The sequence below is a fragment of the Mauremys reevesii genome, linkage group 2 (assembly GCF_016161935.1).
Source record: "Mauremys reevesii isolate NIE-2019 linkage group 2, ASM1616193v1, whole genome shotgun sequence".
NCBI lineage: Eukaryota > Metazoa > Chordata > Testudines > Geoemydidae > Mauremys > Mauremys reevesii.
The window spans coordinates 214,798,196-214,822,392 of NC_052624.1; the positions used below are offsets into that span (position 1 = coordinate 214,798,196).

Genomic DNA, 24,197 nt, shown 5'->3' on the forward strand with positions numbered 1-24,197 from the left:
GGCTGTGTGGGCGGCGGGGCTACAAAGTAGGCAAGCAGCAGCAGTGCAGCGCGCCGCCGCCCCTTCCCGGTCGGCGGGTCCTCCCTTCCCGGCTCGGCTTGAGCTCCCGCGCCGGCAGCCGGCAGGCATGGCGGCGGCTCCACTCGGAGCTCAAATGCCCCGGAAGCGGCCGCCCCAAGCGCCTGCTTGGCGCGCTGGTGTCTAGAGCCGCCCCTGGGCTGTGTGCATTCCTCCAAACAATTCTACTCTCCCACCTAGCACTTGTGAGTTTCTTTCTGAAGACATTGCGGAAAAATGAAGAACTTACTTAAATATATTTTACAAAGTATATCTCAAAACAAAGTGTTATGAACATAACATGAACATATGTAAGCTACTTTCTCTCTTCAAGCTATACTACTGTCATTTTCATACTATATCTCACAAAAGGAATGAGAAGACGGGAGGAGTTACACCTCCACTAAAGGTGTTTATTCTTTAATATATTATTTAATCTTTCATGTTTCATACCCATTTGAACATAAAAATATTTAAAATTTTGCAACAACAAAAAAACGTAATAGGGATTGTAATTACGTGACCTTCTCTTGACTGGAAACTTCTTACACTGGAATTCCATACTCGATAAGTACCGACTTAGAGCTTAATCTTTCTAGGAGCTGAGCACTCAACTCCTATTGACTTCAAATTTCCTATATTGCACGATGGAGCATGAAAGCAGCGGGGTCCTGGGATCCAAAAAGAAACAAATTTCAAAGCCAATAACGTGCTGAATGCTAGAGCTGGTTGAAAATTTTCTGTCAAAACTGTTTTTGATGGAGAAATAGGGATTTTGACTAAATGAATTTTGTGAAAACTCTGCTTTTTGTGGAATGTGACTTTTTTTGTCAAAGTATGTTTTGTTTTGTTTTTATTTTAGGCTAAAAACATTTTGGTTTTTGAGTTTTCAATGAACAATCAAAATTTCCCATGGACAAAAATAACATTTTTCCAACTAGCTGTACTGAATGCTGCTTTTAATCAGACTATTGGTGGCATTCAGCTAAAGTTGAGGGAAATTTAATAATTCCTTGTGCTGTTCACCTTTAATTAGGCACTATATTTTTTTTCTAGGAAGCTTAGTTTTGTCACCATGGGCCCAGTTCAATACCTATTAAAGTCAATTGAAGGACTCTTAATGACTTTAATGGGAATTAGATCAGATCTTATGAACATAGCACATTTTGGGGCACTGTAAAGGTAAAAGAATAATAATACTGCATCCAACTCCTACAATTAATGAAGGAGTTCATGAAGGAGTAAAGAAACAACTGAAGCCATAAATGCTGGCTTTAAATTCAGATGGCTTTGTAAGTCTTTGGTAATATGACAAACTGTGCACTATATTTATAGGGTTTGGTACTTTGGATACCTCCTCATATACTCTGAGTACTGTGCTGTTATGCACTACACAGGATAACTTACCCTTTGCTTCTCACTTTCCCAATGGAAAACCCACAAGATATTTTAAACTCAGTAACAAAGTAGGTTTAGAGAATTTAAATACAGTAATGAATTAAAGTGAGGCAGAGGACCACATTTTGCTCTTAGTTACACTCCTGCAAATGCATTGACATCAGTGACGCTTCATGCATGTAAAAGATGGCAGGATTTGGCATAAAGTGTTCAGTAATAAATTAGGCTGAGCATCTTCCATTGCTTAATTGCTGCTATTCCATTTATGACTGTACAGCAAGTGTAAAGAGCTCTTTAAAAATATCTATAATGGTTTCTCACCACAAAGGATGGGTGCCCAAAGATAAGCAAGCACACCTAATGATATACAATGTCTGATCATATGGAGGACCTTCTATAATGCAATGGTCCTTTGTGTTTCAAGTTCAGTCCTGAACCAACTGCAGCTGTGTCCCTAGGTGTATAATATGTCCTTCTTTAGGTACTCATTCTATGTCTAGAAAAACTAAGTTTCAAATTCTGATCCTTGCTTTTCCTTTTTCTTTGCAGATTTGCTGCAGTTTTCTGTGTTTTTAAATGCTAAACGGGCACCTGAATTTAGGACTTAGTGTCCTGATGAATGAACTCATGTGAACACTCGTGCATATGGCAGTGGTGGGCAACCTGTGGCCCGTGGGCCACAAGCAGCCCATCAGGGTAATCCACTGGCGGGCCGTCAGATTGTTTGTTTACATTTGCACGGCTGCCCATAGCTCCTAGTGGCCGCGGTTTGCTGTTCCCAACCACTGGGAGCTGCGGGTGGCCGCGCAAATGTAAACAAACAGTCTGGCAGCCTGTCAGTGGATTATCCTGATGAGCCATGTGCAGCTGTGGGCTGCAGGTTGGCCACCACTGGTCTAATCTGTTCCTAAAAACCTCCAGTTACATGGATTCCTCAGCCTCCCTTAGCAGCCTATTCCAGTACTTAACTATCCTTATAGTTAGAAAGTTTTTCTTAATCCTTCGTCTCATCTCAAAGCTATTTACAGACACAGGGAGCGGTACAGCATCACCCCCATTCATTCATGTCCAGGGCTTGTTTCTCAATTAAGCACAGCCTGGTCATGCCCTTGCATATAATGTCTCACCATCTAGTCATTGGTCTGTCTCTAGGTCCAACTGACCTTGTCTCTTTTTGCATCATTTTCTTTGGCATCCTATCATCTGTTTGTCTTCAGCAGCATTCCAACCATCGTAATCTTTTTGATTGCAGCCTGTAAAGGGTTCACTCACTTCAGGTGTACCTCATTATGGTTGGGTCTGGGAATTAGCTTTATTCATGTCTGGCATCATAGAATCTCAGGGTTGGAAGGGACCTCAGGAGGTCATCCAGTCCAACCCCTTGCTCAAAGCAGGACCAAACCCAACTAAATCATCCCAGCCAGGGCTTTGTCAAGCCTGACCTTAAAAACCTCTAAGGAAGGAGATTCCACCACCTCCCTAGGTAACCCATTATAGTTCTTCACCACCCTACTAGTGAAAAAGTTTTTCCTAATGTCCAACCTAAACCTCCCCCTCTGCAACTTGAGACCATTACTCCTTGTTCTGCCATCTTCTACCACTGAGAACAGTCTAGATCCATCCTCTTTGGAACCCCCTTTCAGGTAGTTGAAAGCAGCTATCAAATCCCCCCTCATTCTTCTCTTCTGCAGACTAAACAATCCCAGTTCCCTCAACCTCTCCTCATAAGTCATGTGCTCCAGCCCCCCTAATCATTTTTGTTGCCCTCCACTGGACTCTCTCCAATTTATTCACATCCTTCTTGTAGTGTGGGGCCCAAAACTGGACACAGTACTCCAAATGAGGCCTCACTAGTGCTGAGTAGAGGGGAATGATCACATCCCTCGATCTGCTGGAAATGCCCCTACTTATACAGCCCAAAATGCCATTAGCCTTCTTGGCAACAAGGGCACACTGTTGACTCATATTCAGCTTTTCGTCATATTCAGCTTCTGGTGGTTGCCCATGCTGTGGCCCCTCTCTCTCTCTCCATGACTCAGGGTACTCCCTCTTCGTGTCTCAGCTCTCCAGGCAGGTCACTATATAGTCCCCCTACTCCAGGGTAACAAAGTCCCATCAGACAAGCTGTCCAGAAGACTGCCTGAGATAGCAGATGTTCCGACTCCAGGTCCTGTGCCAGTTACTGGTAGGGGAACCCAGGCCTGCCCACTGCTTTGGGTTCTAGCCCAGAGACTCTATGATTAGCAGCCTAGGTTTGCTCAGTCTCAGATACTGTTGCTGTTTCCTTGGGCTCCCTCCGTCCCTACTTCCCTATCTCTTTGCCTGTTTGTGAGTTTACCCCTGGAGCTTCCTCCACTCCCTCTGGCTACTTCACCCCTCTCAGGCTTTTGTCAAATTCCCTAGTCTGGGGCAAGACTCCAGTGCTTACTCTCCCCCTGGATCACCTCCTTGTCCCTGGTCAATTCCCTTTCAATGTGGGGTGGACAGCCAATCCCGTACCCTGACTTCACATCCTAATTGACTTCTAATTTCTTCATGTGTCTTAAAATCATTCCACTTTACACCTGCCACCTTCTGAAAAACTCTCATCATTACTACTTCCAGCCTTCTGATGACTGTTCTGTTTAATGCGGCCGCTTCCAGACCATAGAGTAATATTCTTAGTACAGTGGTATGAATAATTTTCTCTTTGGCACCAAACATAATGTTTTCCTCAGTCCATAATTTCATCAACTTCTGTGCAATACTTATCGCTAAAGCACATCTCCTTTTAGCCTCATCTTTAATGCAACCATTGGAATTTATCAAGCTTCCAAGGAACATATAAGATTTTATTTCTTCTACAACTTCACTGCTGCTGTATTAAACACTTTATTTATTGTCCCTTTTCCAAGATGCAACCACTTTGTCTTCTTGGCAATTATTTGTAAGTCCAAGTTCACTACACCAAACATTGACTTGAACTAGTTGCTTAATTTTCCACCAACTCTTACAGGAGTCTTCCTACATAACTGTTATAATTGTAGTTATCTTATCTGCAACTCCTTAAGATTTTACTACTTTCCATAATGCTTCCCTCCAAACCAAATCAAATGCCTTCATGAAGTCGATGACAACAGCAAACATCTTTAATTCCCGTTCTCGCTTTTTTTCCATCAACTGTTGGAGTATGAATATATGATCAGTGCAACTTCGGTCCGCTCTGAAGCTGCACTGTTCCTTGCCTACTACTACTTTTAAAACTGCCCTTAATCTGTTGACAGTTACTTTCCTCATGATTTTTCCAAGTACTGATCATAAGCTTATTCCCCTATAATTATATGTATTGGCGGGCTTTCCTTTCTTCAGGATTGGTACAACTATTGCCTTTATCCAATCATCTGGTACCTCCTGTTGCTCCCATGCCTTCTTATATATTCTTCCTAATGCTTTGATAGCACTTGTCCTTCTGGGTTTTAAAAAATCAGCTGATAATTTGTCTATTCCTGCAACTTTCCCAATTTTTAACTCCTTTGCTGCTCTTTCTATTTCTTCTTATGGTGGTTCAGTGCTGGTAACCATTCTGCCTTGCAAGAGGACCTGTTCATCTAGCATTTCTAAAATCCTTGTATCTAGATGAACTGCAGGTTCAGCATTTTGTTAAAATGCTCCCTCCATACTTCCAGCACCTCTTCTGCATTTGTTGTCAGTTCACAGGTAGCCTTTCTTATTTCTTGAATTGTTGGCCTGATTGTGTTTCCATACAACTTAACTTTTTTGCATATAATTTTCATATCTTGTTTTCTTGACTCCTCTATTTGTTGAGCTTTTTCTTTCCAGAACTTTTGCTTGTCCAATCCTTGTTATTTCTTCACAATGCTTTTTACTTCTTTCACTTTCCCAGCAGTCTTAGCCTGTTTATACTTTATCATAATGTTTTTGTTTCATTGTTTGTCCAGCTTTTCCTTGTTTGCTTATGTTTTCCAATAACTTCTCCATTGTATTTTTATCCCTTCCTTGAATATTTCCCATTCAGTCTGGAGTGAGATTTCTTTATTGTTGCATTTTAATGGCCTGAAATGCCTTCAAAGTGTCATCTTGTATATTCCCTCACAGAGCTATCCTTTAATTTATCAAGATCAAATTTGTCTCCAGTTTCAACCACCTTCTTTTTGGATTTTAACTTAATCTTTCCCATTAGTAGTTCATGCCACACTTGGCACTTCTATAGACTCCAACATCCAACAGTGACCATCTATGCCTTTTACTGATAATAATGTGGTCAATCTGGTTTATGGTTTGACCATCTGGTCAGTTCCATATAATCTTTGGCATATTTTTGTGAGGAAACCAAATATCACTTTGTGCATCTCACACTAAGTTAATAACCGTTCCACATTATTGTTTGCTGTCCCAATGGTGTGTGGTCCAACACTATTCATTAGCTCACCATGCCCACTACCAACTTTGTATCTGTATCTCCCTCATCAAAATCATATCATGACCAGGAATCTTGTCTACAGTGCTATCCAGCTGCTGATAAAAACTATCCTCTTCCTCTTCTGCTTCTTCTGTTGGTGCATAACACCCAATCACAGTTGTGCATAGTTTACTGTAGGCAATAGTAAACCTTGCTATGACAATCTGCTCAGACACCAGTTTCCAGCTCTTCACTGAAGTATCTGTTCTCTTGTCCACTGCTAAAGCAATGGCATCCTTATGCTTGGCTTGTCCACTTGAATTTCCAGAGTAAAGGAAAGAATACTTTTAAACTGTGAACTCTCTTGTACTCAGCTAGTTTGTGTCTTGTGTGGCAGAAACAGAAATATGTAACTTCCTTACCCCTTACTAGCTCAGTCTGGCCTGGAGTGAATAGGGATCTAACATTCCAGCTCATAATATATGTAATATGTTTGGCTGTTATCCAAAATATTCTAATATCTAACCTAAAACTCCCTTGCTGAAGATTAAGCTGATTACTTTTTGTCCTACTTACAGTGGACATGGAGAACAACTGATCACCATCCTCTTTATAACAGTCCTTATATATTTGAAGACTGTTATCAGCTCCCCCCTTAGTCTTCTTTTTTCAAGACTAAACAGGACCAGTTTTTTAACCTTTCCTCCTAGGGTCAGTTTTTCTATACCTTTTATCATTTTTGTTGATCTCCTATGGACTTTTTCCAGTTTGTCCACGTCTTTCTTAAAGTCCAAAACTGGATACAGTACTCCAGCTGAGCCTCATCAGTGCTGAGTAGTGTGGAACAATTACCTCCCGTGTTTTACATACAGCATTCCTGTTAATACACCCCAGATTAATAATATTAGTTTCTTTTGCAGCTGCATCATATTGTTGATTCATATTCAACTTGTGATCCACTATAACCCCCCAGATCCTTTTCTGCACTACTACAGTCCAGCCAGTTATTCCCTATTTTGTAGTTGTGCTTTTTATTTTTTTTTCCCTTCATAAGTGTGTACTTTGCATTTGTCTTTATTGAATTTAATCTTGTGGATTTCAGACCAATTCTCCAATTTGTCAAGGTTGCACTTGATACCTCCCTATCTCATAGGCAAGGTGTGAGGATAAACTCACTGATGTATCTGAGGAACTAAAATACTACCATAGAATCATAGAATATTAGGGTTGGAAGAGACCTCTACACATCATCTAGTCCAATCCCCTGCTCAAAGCAGGACCAACACCAACTAAATCATCCCAGCCAAGGCTTTGTCAAGTCAGGCCTTAAAAACCTCTATGGATGGAAAATCCACCACCTCCCTAGGTAACCCATTCCAGTGCTTCACCACCCTCCTACTGAAATAGTTTTTCCTAATATCCAACCTAGACCTCCCACACTGCAACTTGAGACCATTGCTTCTTGTTCTGTCATCTGCCACCACTGAGAACAACCAAGCTCCATCCTCTTTGGAACCCTCCTTCAGGTAGTTGAAGGATGCTATCTAATCCCCCCTCACTCTTCTCTTCTGCAGACTAAATAACCCCAGTTCCCTCAGCCTCTCCTCATAAGTCATGTGCCCCAGCACCCTAATCATTTTCATTGCCCTCCGCTGGACTCTCTCCAATTTGTCCACATCCCTTCTGTAGTGGGGGGACCAAAACTGGACACAATACTCCAGGTAGGGTGACCAGACAGCAAGTGTGAAAAATCAAGATGGGGGTGGAGGGTAATAGAAACCTATATAAGAAAAAGACCCCAAAATCGGGACTGTCCCTATAAAATAGGGACATCTGGTCACCCTAACTCCAGGTGTGGCCTCACTAGTGCCAAACAGAGGGCACTAATTCAGCCCAATATGCCATTGGCCTTCTTGGCAACAAGGGCACACTGCTGACTCATATCCAGCTTCTCGTCCACTGTAATCCCCAAGTCCTTTTCCACAGAACTGCTGCTTAGCCAGTTCTGCAGAAAACCATGATGAGTACCATAGAAAAGCACATACATAAATATCACGTGTTACTTTCAGGTCTATTAAATGAGGCTTGCAGAGGTGATAAGACTCTTTTTTGGGGAGGAAGTAGGGGGAGAACGCAGTTATTGTTACTAGCATGTGAGGTGACAAAGTAGAAATAAATCTGGCAGTTTTTCATGGATTTTTAAAAATAAGAACCTGTGATCCTAAATATCAGTTTTATTAAGGATTTATTTGGCTGCTCCCTTTTTAACTGTTGTACCTGGAATCTTGATTATGTGCCTCTTTAGCTTTGTTTTATTTGTATTTCCTCTTTGATAACAGTATGTTAACTGTTGACAAAGGGGGAAAAAAATCCATCAAGAGTAACAAGTAGTACCAATCCCCCAAAGACAGTATACACTTCTTATCCTCAATTGGGATTTGCTATTATTGCCCTCCCCCACACCTCCATTTACAAATTTAGATTTTGCTTTCTGCAAAGTTTCCATGAACATTCTTACCAGTAAAGTCATTTGCTAGTGTATTCTTGGAAAGAATACAAAAGGAGAATGAGCACAGTTAAAATAAATTCACTAAAAAATTCAAACTAATGTTCACTGGAGAATGATTTTGTGCAGTATTTTCCCAGCGCTAGTTATAGTCTGTTCAGTTCCCAAAACCGGGACTAGCATATAACAAAATGATCTGTTGAGATGTTTGAGCAGTTATAGACTTTTTCCTACTGCTGTATTGTTTGTTTTTGCAAGGATAATGCCATAAGCAAAATCAAATCAAACTAACATAGCTAATTAGCCATGTTCCTGCTCAGCAAGTCAGAGATTTGTACATCAGGGGGGTGGAAGCTTCTCTAACTTGCTGAACAGAAACATAATTAATTGACAATGTTAATTAGCCATAGAATTACATGGTTATTTACACTCATCATAACATCCATATGAAAACTGGAACAAAGTCATACTCTCAAAATAATACAAGTGATGGACACCTGAGTTGTGTGTGCCGTGTGGTCATTAGCACAGAATAACCTTGTGGAACAAGTCATCTGAGGAAAGATATGGAGGGAAGGCTGTTTCAAGAATATGAGTGATGTGACAGATATTGAAATCCCATGCATTATCTTTGGTGACTATATTGTATCAAGTTTATGTATCATTTTGGGCCAGGGATTGCATGGAACTCGGGGGCACGGGGGGAGGAACAGGGGAAAGGTTATAACAGTTCCTCCAGGAACCAAAACCAGTGTGTGTATGTGTGCAGGGAGGGGAGGATTAAGGCAAATCACTGTGGTTGTAAACACCTCCTGAGATGCATCATCCACTGGGAAGGCTTGCATATAGTGGGTCAATCTTGGCTTTCCAGAAATCAACAGACAAAAAAATGGTTTTGCTATAAAAAGGCTGGGTTTATACTGACTCGGGGCCTTCTCTCTGGTCCAGAAAATGGACAGGATCTTCTGTCCAATGTGGCCTCTGCCTTTGCAGAAGGAATTAGATCTAGTGTGGGTATATCTCCTCAGGTGGGAATCACATGCCCAGCTCCAAGTGTAGACATACCCTAAATCTGCAGTCAAACAAGCTAAAACCGTAACTCTGAGAGGTGTGAACTTCCCTAATTCATCTCAATAGGGTATTAACTCTGATACCTAAGTATAACAATTTGAATGTCAACACTTAATTATTTCACTGTTGATCATTTTAGCGGGAAAAGGCAGCTAACATGCTTACTCAGTGTGATGGGATATTACAGATGATAGATACTGACTGGCTATTATATAAGACTAATGTGGTCATACAGTCCATCCCCCTGTCAATACAGGACAGTTCTACAGCATACTGTATTATTCTCTATAATATTTCTAGTGCTTTATCCAGTCTAGTTTTAAATGAGTCAAGCAATGGGGCTACCATAACTTCAGGATAGGAAGGAATTTTTTCTTACATTTTATTTTTTCTTAATTTCATCTCATTTCATCTAGTTGTAACCCATGCACAAAGTGAACTTTCAGGGAAAGGGAAAGGAGGAAAAAGACAACAGCAGTTATGAAAGGGGAGAAGGTACAGAGTGGGGACCACCAGGTAATGGGGCATAACTAATTCCCTCACTATTTTTTCCTACTTCAAACCCTTACTTACAGTGTTATGTGTTGCCCTTACAAAGAGAAGAAAACCAGGGGGGAAATGTACAGAAGAGATCACTTATCCTCAGTGTTTAATTTACATGTATATAGACAGGAGAGCTTAAAGCCAAAAGACATAAAATGTAGATCCTATGTGGGCAGAACTTCACTGGTCCATCTGTGAAGCGATGTATTAAAGACGTGGTGTTGACAGCTTCATAAGGGAATCTCATTTCTTGGGAACAGGCTAGATGATTTTGGGGAAAAAAAACCCACATGTGTGATTTCTAAGATTTTTATAGAAAAAACAAACTCCTTTCCCTATTTGGGTATTAAGAGCCCATGGTAGAACACAAGCTAAAGGGTTATGGGTTATTGTGCAGTGTGCAACTTCAGGGAGAAAACAAGGGAAATATAATAGGGCCTCATCCTACAAACAGCCAGGCCTAGAAGTATAGCCTAGTAGTTACCACAGCACTTCGATACCATGGAGATAGGCCCCCGCTATAAAAATCATAGCTGGAGAGAATGGCCCCCCTGGCGGAATGCCAACAGTGGGTCTCTGTGCGGGAGTAACTTGATTGTTGAGCGTCACTCTTTGCACGCTCCTGTCCTTAGATTGTAGGGTCTTACCTAGATTGTGAGATCCTGAGGTCAGGGACCTCGTTGTCTCACGGTAAAGCGCTTAGGCTTGGTGCTACAGCTCGATACTAGAGAAGGAAGGGAAATACGGCCGCTCTGTTTGGAACCGTGGCAAGTTGTTCATTTGGGGATGTTTTCCCCATGAATGAAGATGTACCAATCCCCTGGCACGATATTCTGTTGGCGGGAGGGGGGGTTGGGAGCTAGGTGCATATTTTTTCCTGGCTTTCTCGAGCTGCCACGGCTGAGACGTTTCCATGTAGCTGCCCTTCCATCCAGGCCTTGTAACACAGCAACCCAGGGCCAGCGTTCCGGAGAAAAAGAAAACATCAGGCTTCCGGGGCTCCCCCGTCGCCGAGAATGTGCCCGGCGATAAGGCAGGGAGGGCGGGTGGCTGCTCACAGCGGTGACAAAGCCATTCCTCCGCCACTCGCCGGCACGCACACTCCTCCCTCCCTCCCTCCCCCTCACTTCCTCTGCCCCCGCGCTCCGCTCTCCTCCCATCCCCGGAGCGATCCAGAGCCCAGCGGCAGCCAGGGGCTTGCCCGGTTGGTTCACGTGGCTCTCGGGGTGGAGCGGCTGGCGAAGCGCAGGGGGTGGGTGGAGACAACAAAGCCCAGCTGTCAGCGGCCGGGGAGAGGGAAAGCTGCGGCGGCGGCCCAGGAGCAGGCAGGTGAGGTGAGTCAAGTGCATTTAAAGCCGTACAGGCGCCTGGGCGGGGTGTGAGGGGCGCACGGCCAGGCGCAGCGGCTGGAGGGTGCAAGAAGTTGCATGTGCCCAGAGTCGCTGTTCCTCGCTTCCACAGATGCCGCTGTGCGGACTGCCGCCCAGATTTAACCCCTTGCCGTCCGGGAGCCAGGGACCAGCTCGCAGTCCCCTCCGCACCAGGGGGAAGGTGCTGTGGGCCGTGAGGGGAAGAGGCGCTGCCACGCTGGCGGAGCGCGAGGTGGAGGGAGTCCCAGGACAGCTTCCCCAGCGCTCGCCCCCCGGGAAGGAGAGGGGGGATGGGGGGCGGCTGGCAGAACGATCCCTTGTGCAGAAAGTGCCTCGCCCAGCAGGGTGTTTGCGGCTGGGCAAGCCGCGCGGGCGGGGCGAGGCGGGTAGGGACCGGAGTGGGAGACACGTGAGTTGCACTGGGCTGAGCTGTCAAGAGGCGGCTAAGGTACAAAGCGCGCTTGGCAGGAAGTGGCTTGTCTCCCCCCCCCCTTTTTTTTTTTTTTTGCAGCGCCCATCGCTTTGCTTTCTTTACAAGCGTTCAGGGAGCGGGGGTCCCTGGAGGAGGCGAAGTGTTTAGAGTCTTCGCCTCCCCCCCCCCCAGTACCTCTGCTAAGTAGCTCCCTAACCTGCCCGGAGCGCTATGTGGTTTCACGGGGCACACGGGTTTGTTTGCCATAGTTTGTTTATTTTAAGATGAGAGCAAGTCTAGCAAGTACATTCATCGCCCATGTGTGGAGGTTTCCGCTTGATTTGGAGAAAGGTATGGGAGGGAGGGAGGTTTTCGGCTAATGTCAAGCGTACAGGAAAAGATCACTTCTTCAAACCGGTCTGGTTTTGGGGAAGTCCCCTTAACAGCTAAAGCCCGGTAGGAAGTAGACCCCGTGTGTCAGCTAAATGAGTGTAGGCGGCTGCAGCACCGAAATAGTTTTCTGCTGTGTATTCCAGTACTTAAGCTACTGGAGCCACGTTTTGTGCATCAAGGGCTCTGCTGGAAAGGGAAACAAATATTTTGCTGTATTGAGCTAAGGTGCATCCCAGGAGCAGTTGGGATTAGTTGAGTTTGAAGTCAGTTTCCTGCAAAGGCTTTTATTAGTGGCCAGACTTTATCATTCAAAGAGCGAGAGAGAGAGAGGGTTTGTAATAAAAGATTCAGTTGATAAAGAGCACAGCTGTTTGAACATTAACTGGTGTGACCTCACCAGCTAGTTAACATCCATAATTCCCTTGTGTGCTGAAACAGCTGATGTCTTCTCCCCTGCTGGTCTCCCGGCCTGTGTCTATCTAGAACAGTGGAGTATTTCCTGAAGAAGTCTAGTCAACTGCTGCTACTGCACCCCACCAATGATAGCAATGATGACAGTACTAGGGCTGTCTAGTGTAAGCAGAGTACTGTTGCTGGAACATTTCTTTAGAGTAAGTGTGAGTCTAAAAATAACCCAGCTACAGCACATGTTGCAAGTATACTAGACTTAAAAAGAAGGCTTACAATATGTTCATTGGCATGGGGTATGCATATGAGTAACTTCTACTGATATGGGTATCAGAAAGACTCAGCTTTGATTTAGTTTTTACCATCACTACTGGGTTGCTTGAGATCCCCGTCTGTCATTTATGCTCCTATTTTGGTCTTTCTAAAAAAGGTGTGTAGTCTTGTAAACAAACAAGCAGATTAATATAACTGCCTATGGTTATTTAAAGAGCCCTGATATTGCTTTCATGTCCTAAAAAATAAATAAATAAAAATAAAAAATCTGATCTGAGACCTTGAACTTCTTGTCACAAGGTAATTATACATATAACAACCTAATCAGAGCTCTTCCATAGTAGTTTTCTGCCTTATCTACATTATAATATTTTGGGAAACATCTGACTCTTCCCTTTCGACTGGTGCTCGTCCACTGATGCTAGCAATGGTGGGAGTGCTACTGTAGACAGGGCTCAGGTGGTCACTTAGTTTTTACCACTGTGGTAGCTAGATCTGTTCCAAGCAGGATTAAATAGTACTGTGGTAAAAATACTGCTAGTGCAATGGTGGGAGATCTTTTAAAAAAGCTAGTATAGACACAGCCTTTATCTGTAGATCTGAAAGGACTCTACAAAGGATGTATAAGTGCATTGGCCTGCTAAACCCAGGGTTGTGAGTTCAATCCTTAAGGGGGCCATTTGTGGATTGGTCCTGCTTTGAGCAGGGGGTTGGACTAGATGATCTTCAGAGGTCCCTTCCAACCCTAATGATCTATGATTATTATAGTTGAGGAAACTGAGGCACAGAGAGGCTAAATAATCCTGTGACACATGATAGATCATTACGAGAGCCAGAATTTCCCACTCCTGGACTTGACTCCAAGTCCAGTGCTCTATCCACTAACCTGTGCTGCTTATTTAAGCTAGCAATTTGGCAAATATTGTAGTGTATAGTGAATGTTACATAGGCAGTGAGTTTCAGGGTGCATGGAAATTCAAATAAGAGTTTTTGTCATTTAAGAGAAGGTTGCCATCATTGATATGATATAGGAAACATTTTGGGTGAGTCTATGATTAGCTCCTTACTGTGGCTCAAAGGGTTTCAGGTTGCTGTGCCATTAAAGAGGACTCGTTCCTTCTGCATTAATTTAAGTTACTGCAGTATATATCCATTTGAGCAATGCTGCTAACTCTATAATTACTGTCCAAGGCAGGTTTCTGCACTTCAGGTAAGAGAAGTGTAAAAGGAACCCTTCAGAATGCTGATTAATAGGAAAGATCAGTGATGGGTAAATCTTATTACAGGGAATACACCTAAGAAAGCCTGATGAATCAGCATGTTGCATTCAGTGATGAGGCATGTAGCCATCACAGCATAGAAAGTTACAATAATAACAGTAGGGGTATTAACACCTATGGAAGCTGCAAAGTATACATGCAATTAGAGTATGTGATGTTTGTAAAATAGTTCCTCCCATTTGCTAACTATATTTTGCCACTGCTCATCTGTTTGTTTCATTCACAGATCTCTTTTAATAATGCAGAAAAGACCTCATTGTTTGTGGTGAATGGTGAAAATATGAAAACCTGTTCTCTGGACTAATATTTCCTTTTACCTGCCTCTCTCCAAATTGTGGGGTGTAAAAACGGAAGACACATGGGCTTAAATAACAGTATAAATGCCCTGGGGGACACATGGGGGGGAGGGGAACACCCAGGGGCAGAAGGTGGGGTCAAGGGAGAGACCCAGCTTCAAACATTGCTGGAGCTGGGCTCCAGGCCAGGAATATTCCTGGTGCCCAGGCACATGGGCCCATATAACTCACTACCTATGCTTTGTAGCATTGGAATCAACATGACTAGGTGCCTGTTTATAACTTACCCACATACCTGCACATGTCAAGTGTCTTTCAACTTAGAAGTATTTTTCTATGACCTCACTTTATGGGGTGTGCCATGACTTAATTTGACATAGTTTGGCAAACAGCTCTAACTGGCTGGACTGGAACTTTCTGATGCTGAATATGGATAAAACTGCAGTTCTTTTTTCTTTTTTTTTTTCTTTTTTTTTAAGGTTTTGGCAATTGACCATCTATCTGGTGATTTGTTCTTTCAAGGTTAATTCTTCCTGCATTATGTCAATTTCAGTGATAAGGAACAGGAGTCTTCTGTAATGCCTTTGCTTCTCATTAGTGCTCTTGCCAGATGGTGTTTAGTTGCCAGATTTGTTTAATATTTCAAACTTTAAATCTGACTCTACCTGGAGCTAAAACTCTGAGTCATGCTTTCATTTCTCATCTTGACTGTTACAATTCCAAACAATCTCCACTGCTTATCTCTGTCTCTTCTGGCCAATGCTTCCAGTCCCTGAGTTCAACTGCAACTTTAATTGACCTTCCCCAGTCACTAGTTAAGTTTCTGGGCAGGAAACAGAATTCACTACCACTGAAACATATTCCAATTTTAACCTTGATCAGTCACTTTTAAAAGGTCTTCAAACTCAATATAATTTTAGCTACAAAATGTCATTCATACTGTATTTGTCTTTAAAGTAATCAGTGCTCCAGACTTCCCCCTCTTCTTAAATGGAGGCAATTACATGTTTGAAACTTCCTCCCTTGTGACTCCCATACAGTCAAATCTCTCAAAATTGTTTCTAATTCTTTTAAAGAACTTCAAGTAACTTGTCAAGCTATTCAGTGGTAAATGGGAAATGATGCTATATCATATTAAGCTTCCAGTTGTCTCATAAGAATTGGGCTGGGTCAGTTTTTATAGGAGACAGCTAAGAAAAATGCAGATGATGCTCAAAGTAGTGTTGATGACTCTGTAGGTAGCACTGTTCCCTCGGAGTCATTAATGAATCAGTGCCCCACTGTGGCATGGTGGCACATGTTTTGTCTCTGGGTGAGGCTTACCTGAGATCTTGACTACTAGCTTATTAAAAGTTTCATGATACTTTCCACGAGGACAGCCATTCATATCTATGCCCTGGCCCAATTATTCTGAGTGCATGGATTCTTATGACTTCAGTTGGAGTTGATTTTTTTTTTTCCTTAAGCAATGGGGATAATGTGCATTTGTCCACTTTTCACGTGGGGTGGGGGCGTAAGTGGCTTCTAATTTAGGATTCTGCAATTTTAGAATTTAGATGCAGATTTTATCAGAGTCAGTATTTCATGGGAAGTCAGCTTCTTCAGTTACTGCTGATGTGATGGGCAGACTATCTCAAGTTTCTGCAGCTTAAGCAGAAGCTAATTTTTTTTTAAATAACTAGTTTCTGGGTAAGTGTTATACATTTTAGAGGGTCCAAAAGCCTGTAATAACCAATGTTCCATTCAGACTGAAAGGGATAAAAATGTAGGCATGAAAAATGTTTTAGTCCTCAATAGTACAGAACATACGGAAATTACAAGCATTCAGTTTGTACCGAATTCAGTTGTTCTGGTTATCACCTTACCATTACCATGGAAAACACCACATAATGCTGGTAAACTGCTGTGAAAGAGGATTCCTTGCACAGAGCTGAGGGGTGAGAATAATGTGTTACACTTAAGGTGATCAGAGATGAGCCTTAGACATCTGAACTGTTCTAGCTAAGTAAATCCATTTATGGATTTAGCCATGAAACCCTTTTTTTAAAAAAAGAAAACCACCTGCCTTTGATCTCAGCACATATTCCTACAGTTGTGCAACACTTGGAAGGTACACTATGAAATGGCAGCGAAAGCGTACCATAATGAGTCGTAGACCTACTCTTTCTTCCACTGGAATCTTATCCAGAACATGTCTTTGTGTAATAGCCATCTTTCACTTAAATTGCACTCCAATTTATTTATGAGAGGGAGGGTAGTTTCACAGATAGGACTGACTGGAAGTCAGAAAATGTGGGATCTGTTCCTGGGTGTGACAGAGACACAGTGACCCTTGGAAAGCAGTGTCACATTTCACTGTACCTCAGCTTCCCCATCTGAGAGGTGGGGGGTAACTCTACCCTTCCTCAGCCTTCAAGTCCAGGCAAACACTTTGTTCCTACTTATACCTCTGCACCTATTTCCTTCTATTCCCCCATCTTCCTTTATTTACTCTGCTACTGTTGAGGGCATTTGTGCCAAAAATTAGACATTCAGCACCCAATATTATACAATTCTGCAAATTTTGTCAAATGTGGGGGCTCCAGCATGGCATTGGGGGCACAGATGTCTGGTGCACAGAGGTGGGAGATCACTGTGCAGCTCCCCTCCCCCACCCCCAGGACACAGACTCTGCGGTGACTGGCTACACCCAAACCTGGCATAGCACAAGGACCAGCCCTGCCCCGCCCCTCTGTGCCAGGTGCACCAATGTGACCAGGTGGGCTCAGCAAGGCAGGATCCAAGTGTGACTGGGTTAGGTGTGGGTTGAGAGGGTTCTTGTCTGGGGAAATCTGGGTGCAGGTAGCTCAGTGTGGGAGCCTGATGCAAGGGAGATCTGGCTGCACAGGGGCTTGTGGGGAAGGGGGTTCTGGGTGCAACTGTAATGGGACTCTGCAGGGGGGGTCCAGGTGAATGTGGTTGGGGCTCAGTGGGAGGATGAAGGGGGTATGGGGAGCTTAGGGGGTCCAGATGCTGGGGGAGTGGGACTCAGTGGGGTGGGGATCCAGGAACAGTTGGTGGAGGTCAGTAGGGTGGGTATCCAGGTGTGAGTGGCTTGTTGGGGTAGTTAAGATGCAGGAGGAGTGGGGCTCATGGGGAGGGTGGGTATGAGGGAGACTGGATGCATGAGGGTTGGGCGGATGGGGGAGCAGTTCCTTATACAGTGATCCCTCCCCCTGCAGCTGAGGAGCAATGGATTCAGGAAGCGCAGAGGGAAGGGAGTTTGCAGAGCTTCCTACAGCCAGTGGAGAAATCTGGAGGTGGGTCTGACAGCCCCAGATGCCATGCAGTGGAAGAGGAAGTCCTGTCCTCCCCCACCCAGCCAGGACTAGCAGCTGAGCCTGGCACAGGGTAGGAGCCACTAGCTGGGTCTTCCCCTGTCCCATAGTGATTTACCTCTCTGCCAGCTGCCCTGGGCACATGACACATACTGCTGGAAAAGGCTGCATGACCGCTCTTGTTGCCTCCCTGTCAGAAAATCATTTTTCTGCAGAGAAGCAAAGAAATCTGCAGGAAACTAATTCTGCACATGCACCGTGGTACAGAATCCCCCCAGAGTACTCTGCACAAGACTCCTTTCTAACTATTCTCTGTGCATGTTTCCATATTCTAGTCTCCTTGCCTTCCTTCTTACCACTCCTTAGGTTAGAAACTATCTCAGTCTTGTTTATTACCACCCATGGATTTGTCTCAACTTAAAACATACACCTGCAAAGCCTTTTATCCAGCAGTTAAATATATACCATTAAAATAATGAGTTCTGTCATTGTGGAGAGCAGTGATTGGTTTATTAAGACTGACTTGCTTGCTCCTTGGCCTTCTGCGGTCTGTAGATTACTGTGTTCAATGCTGATACTAAAGAATACTCGGGACAATTTAAAATCAAACTGAGAAGGAAAACAGCATCCATTTTGCTCAGCTCAGTAGCTTAAAAGTTCAGAATAAGTATTAATACAATGAGTCAATGAATCTAGCTTCATGATGGTAGATGTGAAATTTAGTCTTGGAAATCATGCAGAGGAACTAACATTTATTACAGCAGCAGTGCAACGCCACTAGAAGATATTTTTAAACTGATTCCCAATGTGCTTCAACAACATTGACAATACTAGTAATAAATTATTCACATTTTAGGGGTGAAACAGGGTATTAATTATTTAAAACTGCTCTAGTTTTCCATTGGATTCCTGAACTGTCAGTGTCAGAGATAACATCCGTTAACAAGATGGCTACTTTTAGCTATAGGCTCAAATACAAAAGTGTTTATGGTAGCAAAAGTTTGTAGTGGTGTACTTTTTTTGGGGGGAGGGGGGAGAGGAAGGGGCAAATAAATACACTTCCCTGCTATCACCACCACCATATGCACATAGGCGCCTTTTTTTTCTAAATAAATTGGAAACATTGTGGGCATGTCTACACACACCATTAATGTTAATGGGAGCTAAATTAACCCATCAAGGAGATACCAAACCAGAGGCTCTGTAAATAGAGTAGGCATATAGGGGATATTTTAAATTCAGAGCTCCTACCTTATCAGGCTTACTGCTGAAACAGGAACTCAAGTTACCAGACTGCTCCAACAAGATAACTTCTCCTGACACTGAATAGCATCGTAAGCATCGGAATCTTTCTAGCTGGTTTAATGGCCAAGGCATTACTGATCAATAGATTAAAGTGGTAGGACTATATTAAAGCTAATTGATAGTTTAAAATATTTTTAAAGATAGATATACAAGGCACTGATGAAGAGTATAGGATTTGTTTGATGACCTGCTTTAGTTAAAGGTTTCACTTGTTTGAGAGGGTTGTATAACTTGAGCTTTTAACCCAGATATTGATTGTGGTGAGTTAGATCTTGATCAGTATGAATTTTGGTAACTTTTTAAAGTCATCATAAGAAAGAGAATCAGATATTTTCCCCTCTGTGACTCAGCATTCTCCAGTTCCAAGGATGCCTTCACCCACATTCATACCTCACATTGCCAGTGCCCTACTTCAGCAACCATAATCCTTCTGAACTGCACTCATTGCAGAAAGCAGTAAGTTTGGAAGTACAGGAGCACTAGTCACAGTGTTCAAATAAGTGATTGTGATTAGGACTGGCCAGAAAATTCCATTCTGTGAACCTTGTCAAGGTTTTGAAAATGGTTTTTGTTCCAGTGCAGAACAAAAATAAGACCTTTTAAATATTTTGTGGGGAAAAAAATAGGACATCCCCTTCCCCCATCCCAAATAGCTCCATATCCCCATGATGAGGACATTGGCCTGTGAGTGGGAAACCAAAGTTCATGTCCCTGCTTCAGAGCAGAGTTTTTCCAATCAGAGAGAACAAGGACTTGCATCTGGGTCTCCTACAGTGCAAGCCAGCACCTTAACCATCAGGCTGTAGAGTCTTTCCTTTCTTCCAGCCCTCCCTCCCAAATATCCTGGGCCTGCAAAACCCAATGAAATGTTGAGCAGGTATGTTTCCACTAAATATTTTGATTTTGGCATGACAGCATTTTTTCCAATAGAAAAATGTTTTATCAGTTGTTTGGGGGGCTGAGCTCTAGTCATGAGGATGATGCTCAGACCTCAGGGATCCAGGGACAAACCCCAGAAAGAGAGCTAGAGATCAGCATTTCTGAGCCAGAGACAATTTACTCCTCTGATCTCATCTCACCCGAAGGATCATTCCCTGTGGATCCCTCCAGCTTGCCCCCTCAATCTGTACCTTCCTTCTGTGGTTTCCTGCTCGTAATTCTGCCTTTGCCTGAACACTTCAAAAGTGACTTTTCCAGCACAGTTAGTTTCATCCTCAATTTCTTCTGGTCAGCACATAGTCCTGCACATGCCATTAGTGCTCAACTTGGTAATCAGCACTTGCTGCTTTGCCTGAACATGTTGCCAGATGAGGAAACAGACCCACAAACAAAGGAGAACTCATGTTACAGCATGGGTTTTCAACCTGGCCCCACTCTACCTCTGGGTATGGAACCTGTCAGTACTACTCCTTGGCCAAGGAGTTTACTCATGTGGATGCTCCACTATACCCAATTCAGGAGTTAAGCACATTGCTGTCATATCACCCCAGGTTCTACTGACCCATGGAGCGCGAGGTTGGAAGTAGAAATTTAATCTAGATCTTCCACATGGCATAGAGACTCTTGGTACTAGGTTGGTTCTACAGTTTAATTATTAAACACTGTCACAGTCCCGAATGGGGTCAAGGTTCTGATGGTATTTAAATCCTCTACAATGTTAGTCTGCTCCTGAAAGTTTTGTACTTAATCCTATAGACTCTGAATGGGATAGCTAGCAGAAATCAAATTGATTTCAATAGAATTCCATGCTAGATTTTACTGTCATGCATTCTCAGACTTAGTCAACACTAAAAAAGGTTTGTGCCTATAGCTGAACCAATAAACCCTTCTAATACAGATGCAGCTTCTACAGACAAAAAATGCTTTACCAAGTCTTCAAAGGAAATAAGCCATACTGACAACATGACTCTTTTGCTCATATAACTGCATCTAAACTAGGGGTTTTGCCACTATAAAAGTGGCATTAAAATCATCCTAATAAACATTTATAAAAGTTTCTAGTGAAGACTTGGCCTTAGCATCAAGATCAAGGTTATAAAAGTCTCCAAAGATGACTCTAAAAACATTAAATATGGAAGGTAAGTATGGCTTTTAGCAACAGAAATAGTTGATCCTTTACAAATTAAGGTCTAATTTGTTCTGGGATCTCCCCAGCCTAGTATTTCAACTACATAGTGTAGTAGCAACAGAAGGTGACAGTGCACCATTTTATCCTCAAAAACAAAATTGATATTTACACCACATCTCACTTTTAACTTTGCCTTCCTCCCACAACATGTCTCCCCCAATCCTATAAACACCCCCATTTGGTTCCCCTACTACCACTGGGAAAGAACAGAAACTAAAAATAAATGGGAATTCCACTGATTATACAGAATTTGACCCACATCAGCAGTACCTGGGGGGAATATTATTATTTGTACTATCGCAGCACCAATCATGGATCAGTACCCCATTGTGCTAGGTCCTGCGCTAACACAGAAGAAAAAACCTGTCTCTTCTCCAAAGAGAAATCTAGGGAAGAAGCTTGCCCCAGGACTACAACTCCACTGTCAGAAAACCTTAAAACCATGGCAAAGAAAAGAATTTGTATATTTCTCACAATGCACCAGTACTCAGACGTGTATGTAAAGTATTTATCTACCTTTGCTTCAATATTTTAATATATTTATCTTCACAACACCCCTGTGAGGTAAGGAAATACTATCATCCCCATGATGATACAGACTGGAAACTAACCCACAGAGAGGGTAGAGCCCACCTAGTTAAAATGTATTTCGCCATGTAGCTCTTATTGACTTCAGTGGGAGTTAGGTGCCTAAATACTTGTGAGGATTTGGGTTTAAGTGACTTGGCCAAGATCACACAGAAAATATGTGGTGGAGCAGGGAATCAAGCCAGAGTCTCAAATGCTAGGCTAGTGTCCTAACCACTAGATCAGCCTTCCTTTTATCAAATTTAACTCAAAATATTAGCACTAAATTAGAAGAAATTACTGAAACAAGGTTTCATAATTGGCAGCGTACATAGCTCTGCAGAGCAATCTGGGAAGCTGCTTTGAATTTATATACTCATTTTCTTCCTCCTTACACTGTGCTCGGTTTCTGGCAGGGGACAGCGCAATAGAATGTGGTCTCCTCCCCCAAATTAGCATTCAACAACAAGCAATCTCTAAACAAAGTGAACTGCTTTTATAGCGCAGTTAAACTCTGCTGAATTTAATAATTCAGACACCAAAGAAGGCCAAATTATGAGCGTTCAGTCACAAAGAGAGATGTGGGTCATCTATGCTGAATGTGTTATAAGAAATTAGGTTTAAATTCAAAAAAGTATTTGACATCACTTTTTCATTGCTGTAGAAACCCTGCAGTAGAGATAGTGAAAGTTAGTACCATAGCAGAGCTTCCTGCTGTCATGAAGATTTCTTCTTTTTTCAACTGACATTTCAAGTCAGAGCTCTTTCAGGGGGAGGGAGGGAGGACAGGGCACTAAGTTGAGTGCTCTGATCCTAAAAATGCATATTGGAATTTTCATTAACTTGTATAGGCCAATTTAATATGTACAGAGAAATGATCAGTGTCCTTTTGCTGAGAAAGGCTATATATTTTTCTTTCAATGCCTAGCTTTATTTAAAAAAAAATTCTAAAGAATTTGGAGAGAGAGCTGACTGAGTTACTAATTCAGAAACAAAACTAATTTCTTCACACAAAGAAGGAAAGATCAGAAATGTTGACTGTTGTAACAGCCATTACTTGTTCAGATCCTGTTAACAAGTGCATAATCACCTAATCGCTCCCTTGAAAGCATACCAGATGATAGTCAGAAACACTGGAAGCATGGCTGGAATCCTGCCAGGCAGCTCAAGGACTCAGATTTCACACCAGATCTCCTGCAGAAGTATCAGGATGACCTCACTTATTTAAGAGAAGCATAAACTAATAGTCAAAATAAAGGGCTATGAATACAGAAGATAATTTAAGACAACAGTGGTGGTGACTAGATGTCCTGAAAAGACAGACGATACTATTGTTGATGAAATATGGTTACACTAGACTAGAAAGCCACTGAAAATAGCCATTCTGGTGAAGTTTCTCCCAAAGTAGCTCAGTGCAATGATTCAGTAGCATATATCAGTGATTTTGCTTATATCACAGGCTATAGAGATAAAAGCTTATTGATGAGGATCTTTTTCACACTGTGCTGAGGTTGACCATGGAGCACCACAAAGCAAACAGATGCATTAAGTGATCCGTGTAGTGTGCTTCTTTAAAAGCGCATAAAAAGTTAGACAATAAAACCTGCTAGAGATAGCCATAGCCACAACCACAGTTTAGCCCTAAACTTCTTGATTTTTGCAAAATAGTCAATCCTCAAAACTAGTATTACTTCCCAAATTGCCCCCATGAGCACACATAGTACAAGTAACTGTAAACTATACATTCATTCACCCCACCCCAGGTAACTCAAATACTGTACCTCATAAGCTCATAGAATTCTAAGTGGGTCCTTAAAAATCTTTTTATAGCTGCTCCCAAATTCTGGGTGGGATTCGGGGGTGGAGCTAGCCCTTTAACTCTGCCCCATAGCCAGGCTCATAAAAGGGTGTGCTTGGCTGGGGGAAATCTGCCAATGAATAGTAACTTGAGTGTGTGGTACTGAGGTTTTCTTTGCCCTACTGCCTCACCGCTGCTCTCATGCCAAAACGCTGTAAATCATCCTCCAGTGTGGATGATTCTTTAAATAGCTCTCTAAATACATCTTACAGTCAGCAATGCAAGGTAAGTCATGGAGCTTGCTTTACTGCTTGTCGTTCCCTTTTTATATAAAATAACTGCCCCGCCCTTAGGTCTTTTAAAAGTAAATACAACTTGGCTTTCCTTCTACAGTATATTAAAGGCTCTCTATTTTCTCTGGCACCTGAATTTGAGTTTTGTTCTCCACAGCCCTTGCTCTCTATAAAGCTAACTCAGGGCAAAATTTAAGCTTTCTTTAAAAAAAAAAAAACCCAAACCCTTAACATAATAAACTTGCAAGTGGGTTCTACTTTCCACAAGCCCTGCGTGAATATCTGGGATGAATGAAGGCTAATTCACAACACCCTCCCCATGTGATCAAGATAGATTAATGTGGCTTTGATGACTGTTACACTTAAGATACACCAATCATAAT

The 24,197-nt window shown here is 42.6% G+C and overlaps 1 protein-coding gene across 4 annotated transcripts in view; it reads left to right on the forward strand.

Annotated features, from left to right (window-relative positions):
• Nucleotides 1-11,209: 11,209 nt before the first annotated feature.
• The window catches only part of MAPRE2 (microtubule associated protein RP/EB family member 2), a 148,941-nt gene continuing 135,953 nt past the window's right edge, over nt 11,210-24,197 (forward strand). Inside the window, exon 1 of one of the 4 annotated variants that reach the window (XM_039527376.1) lies at nt 11,210-11,308. Coding sequence is in view for 1 of the 4 variants with exons in the window: in XM_039527374.1 (XP_039383308.1) it covers nt 23,723-23,806 (84 nt within the window). In the remaining 3 variants the exon portion in view is untranslated. Of the gene's footprint in view, nt 11,309-11,506; nt 11,526-23,677; nt 23,807-24,197 lie in introns of those variants that run through there. The other 3 variants (XM_039527377.1, XM_039527373.1, XM_039527374.1) reach the window with 3 other exon arrangements.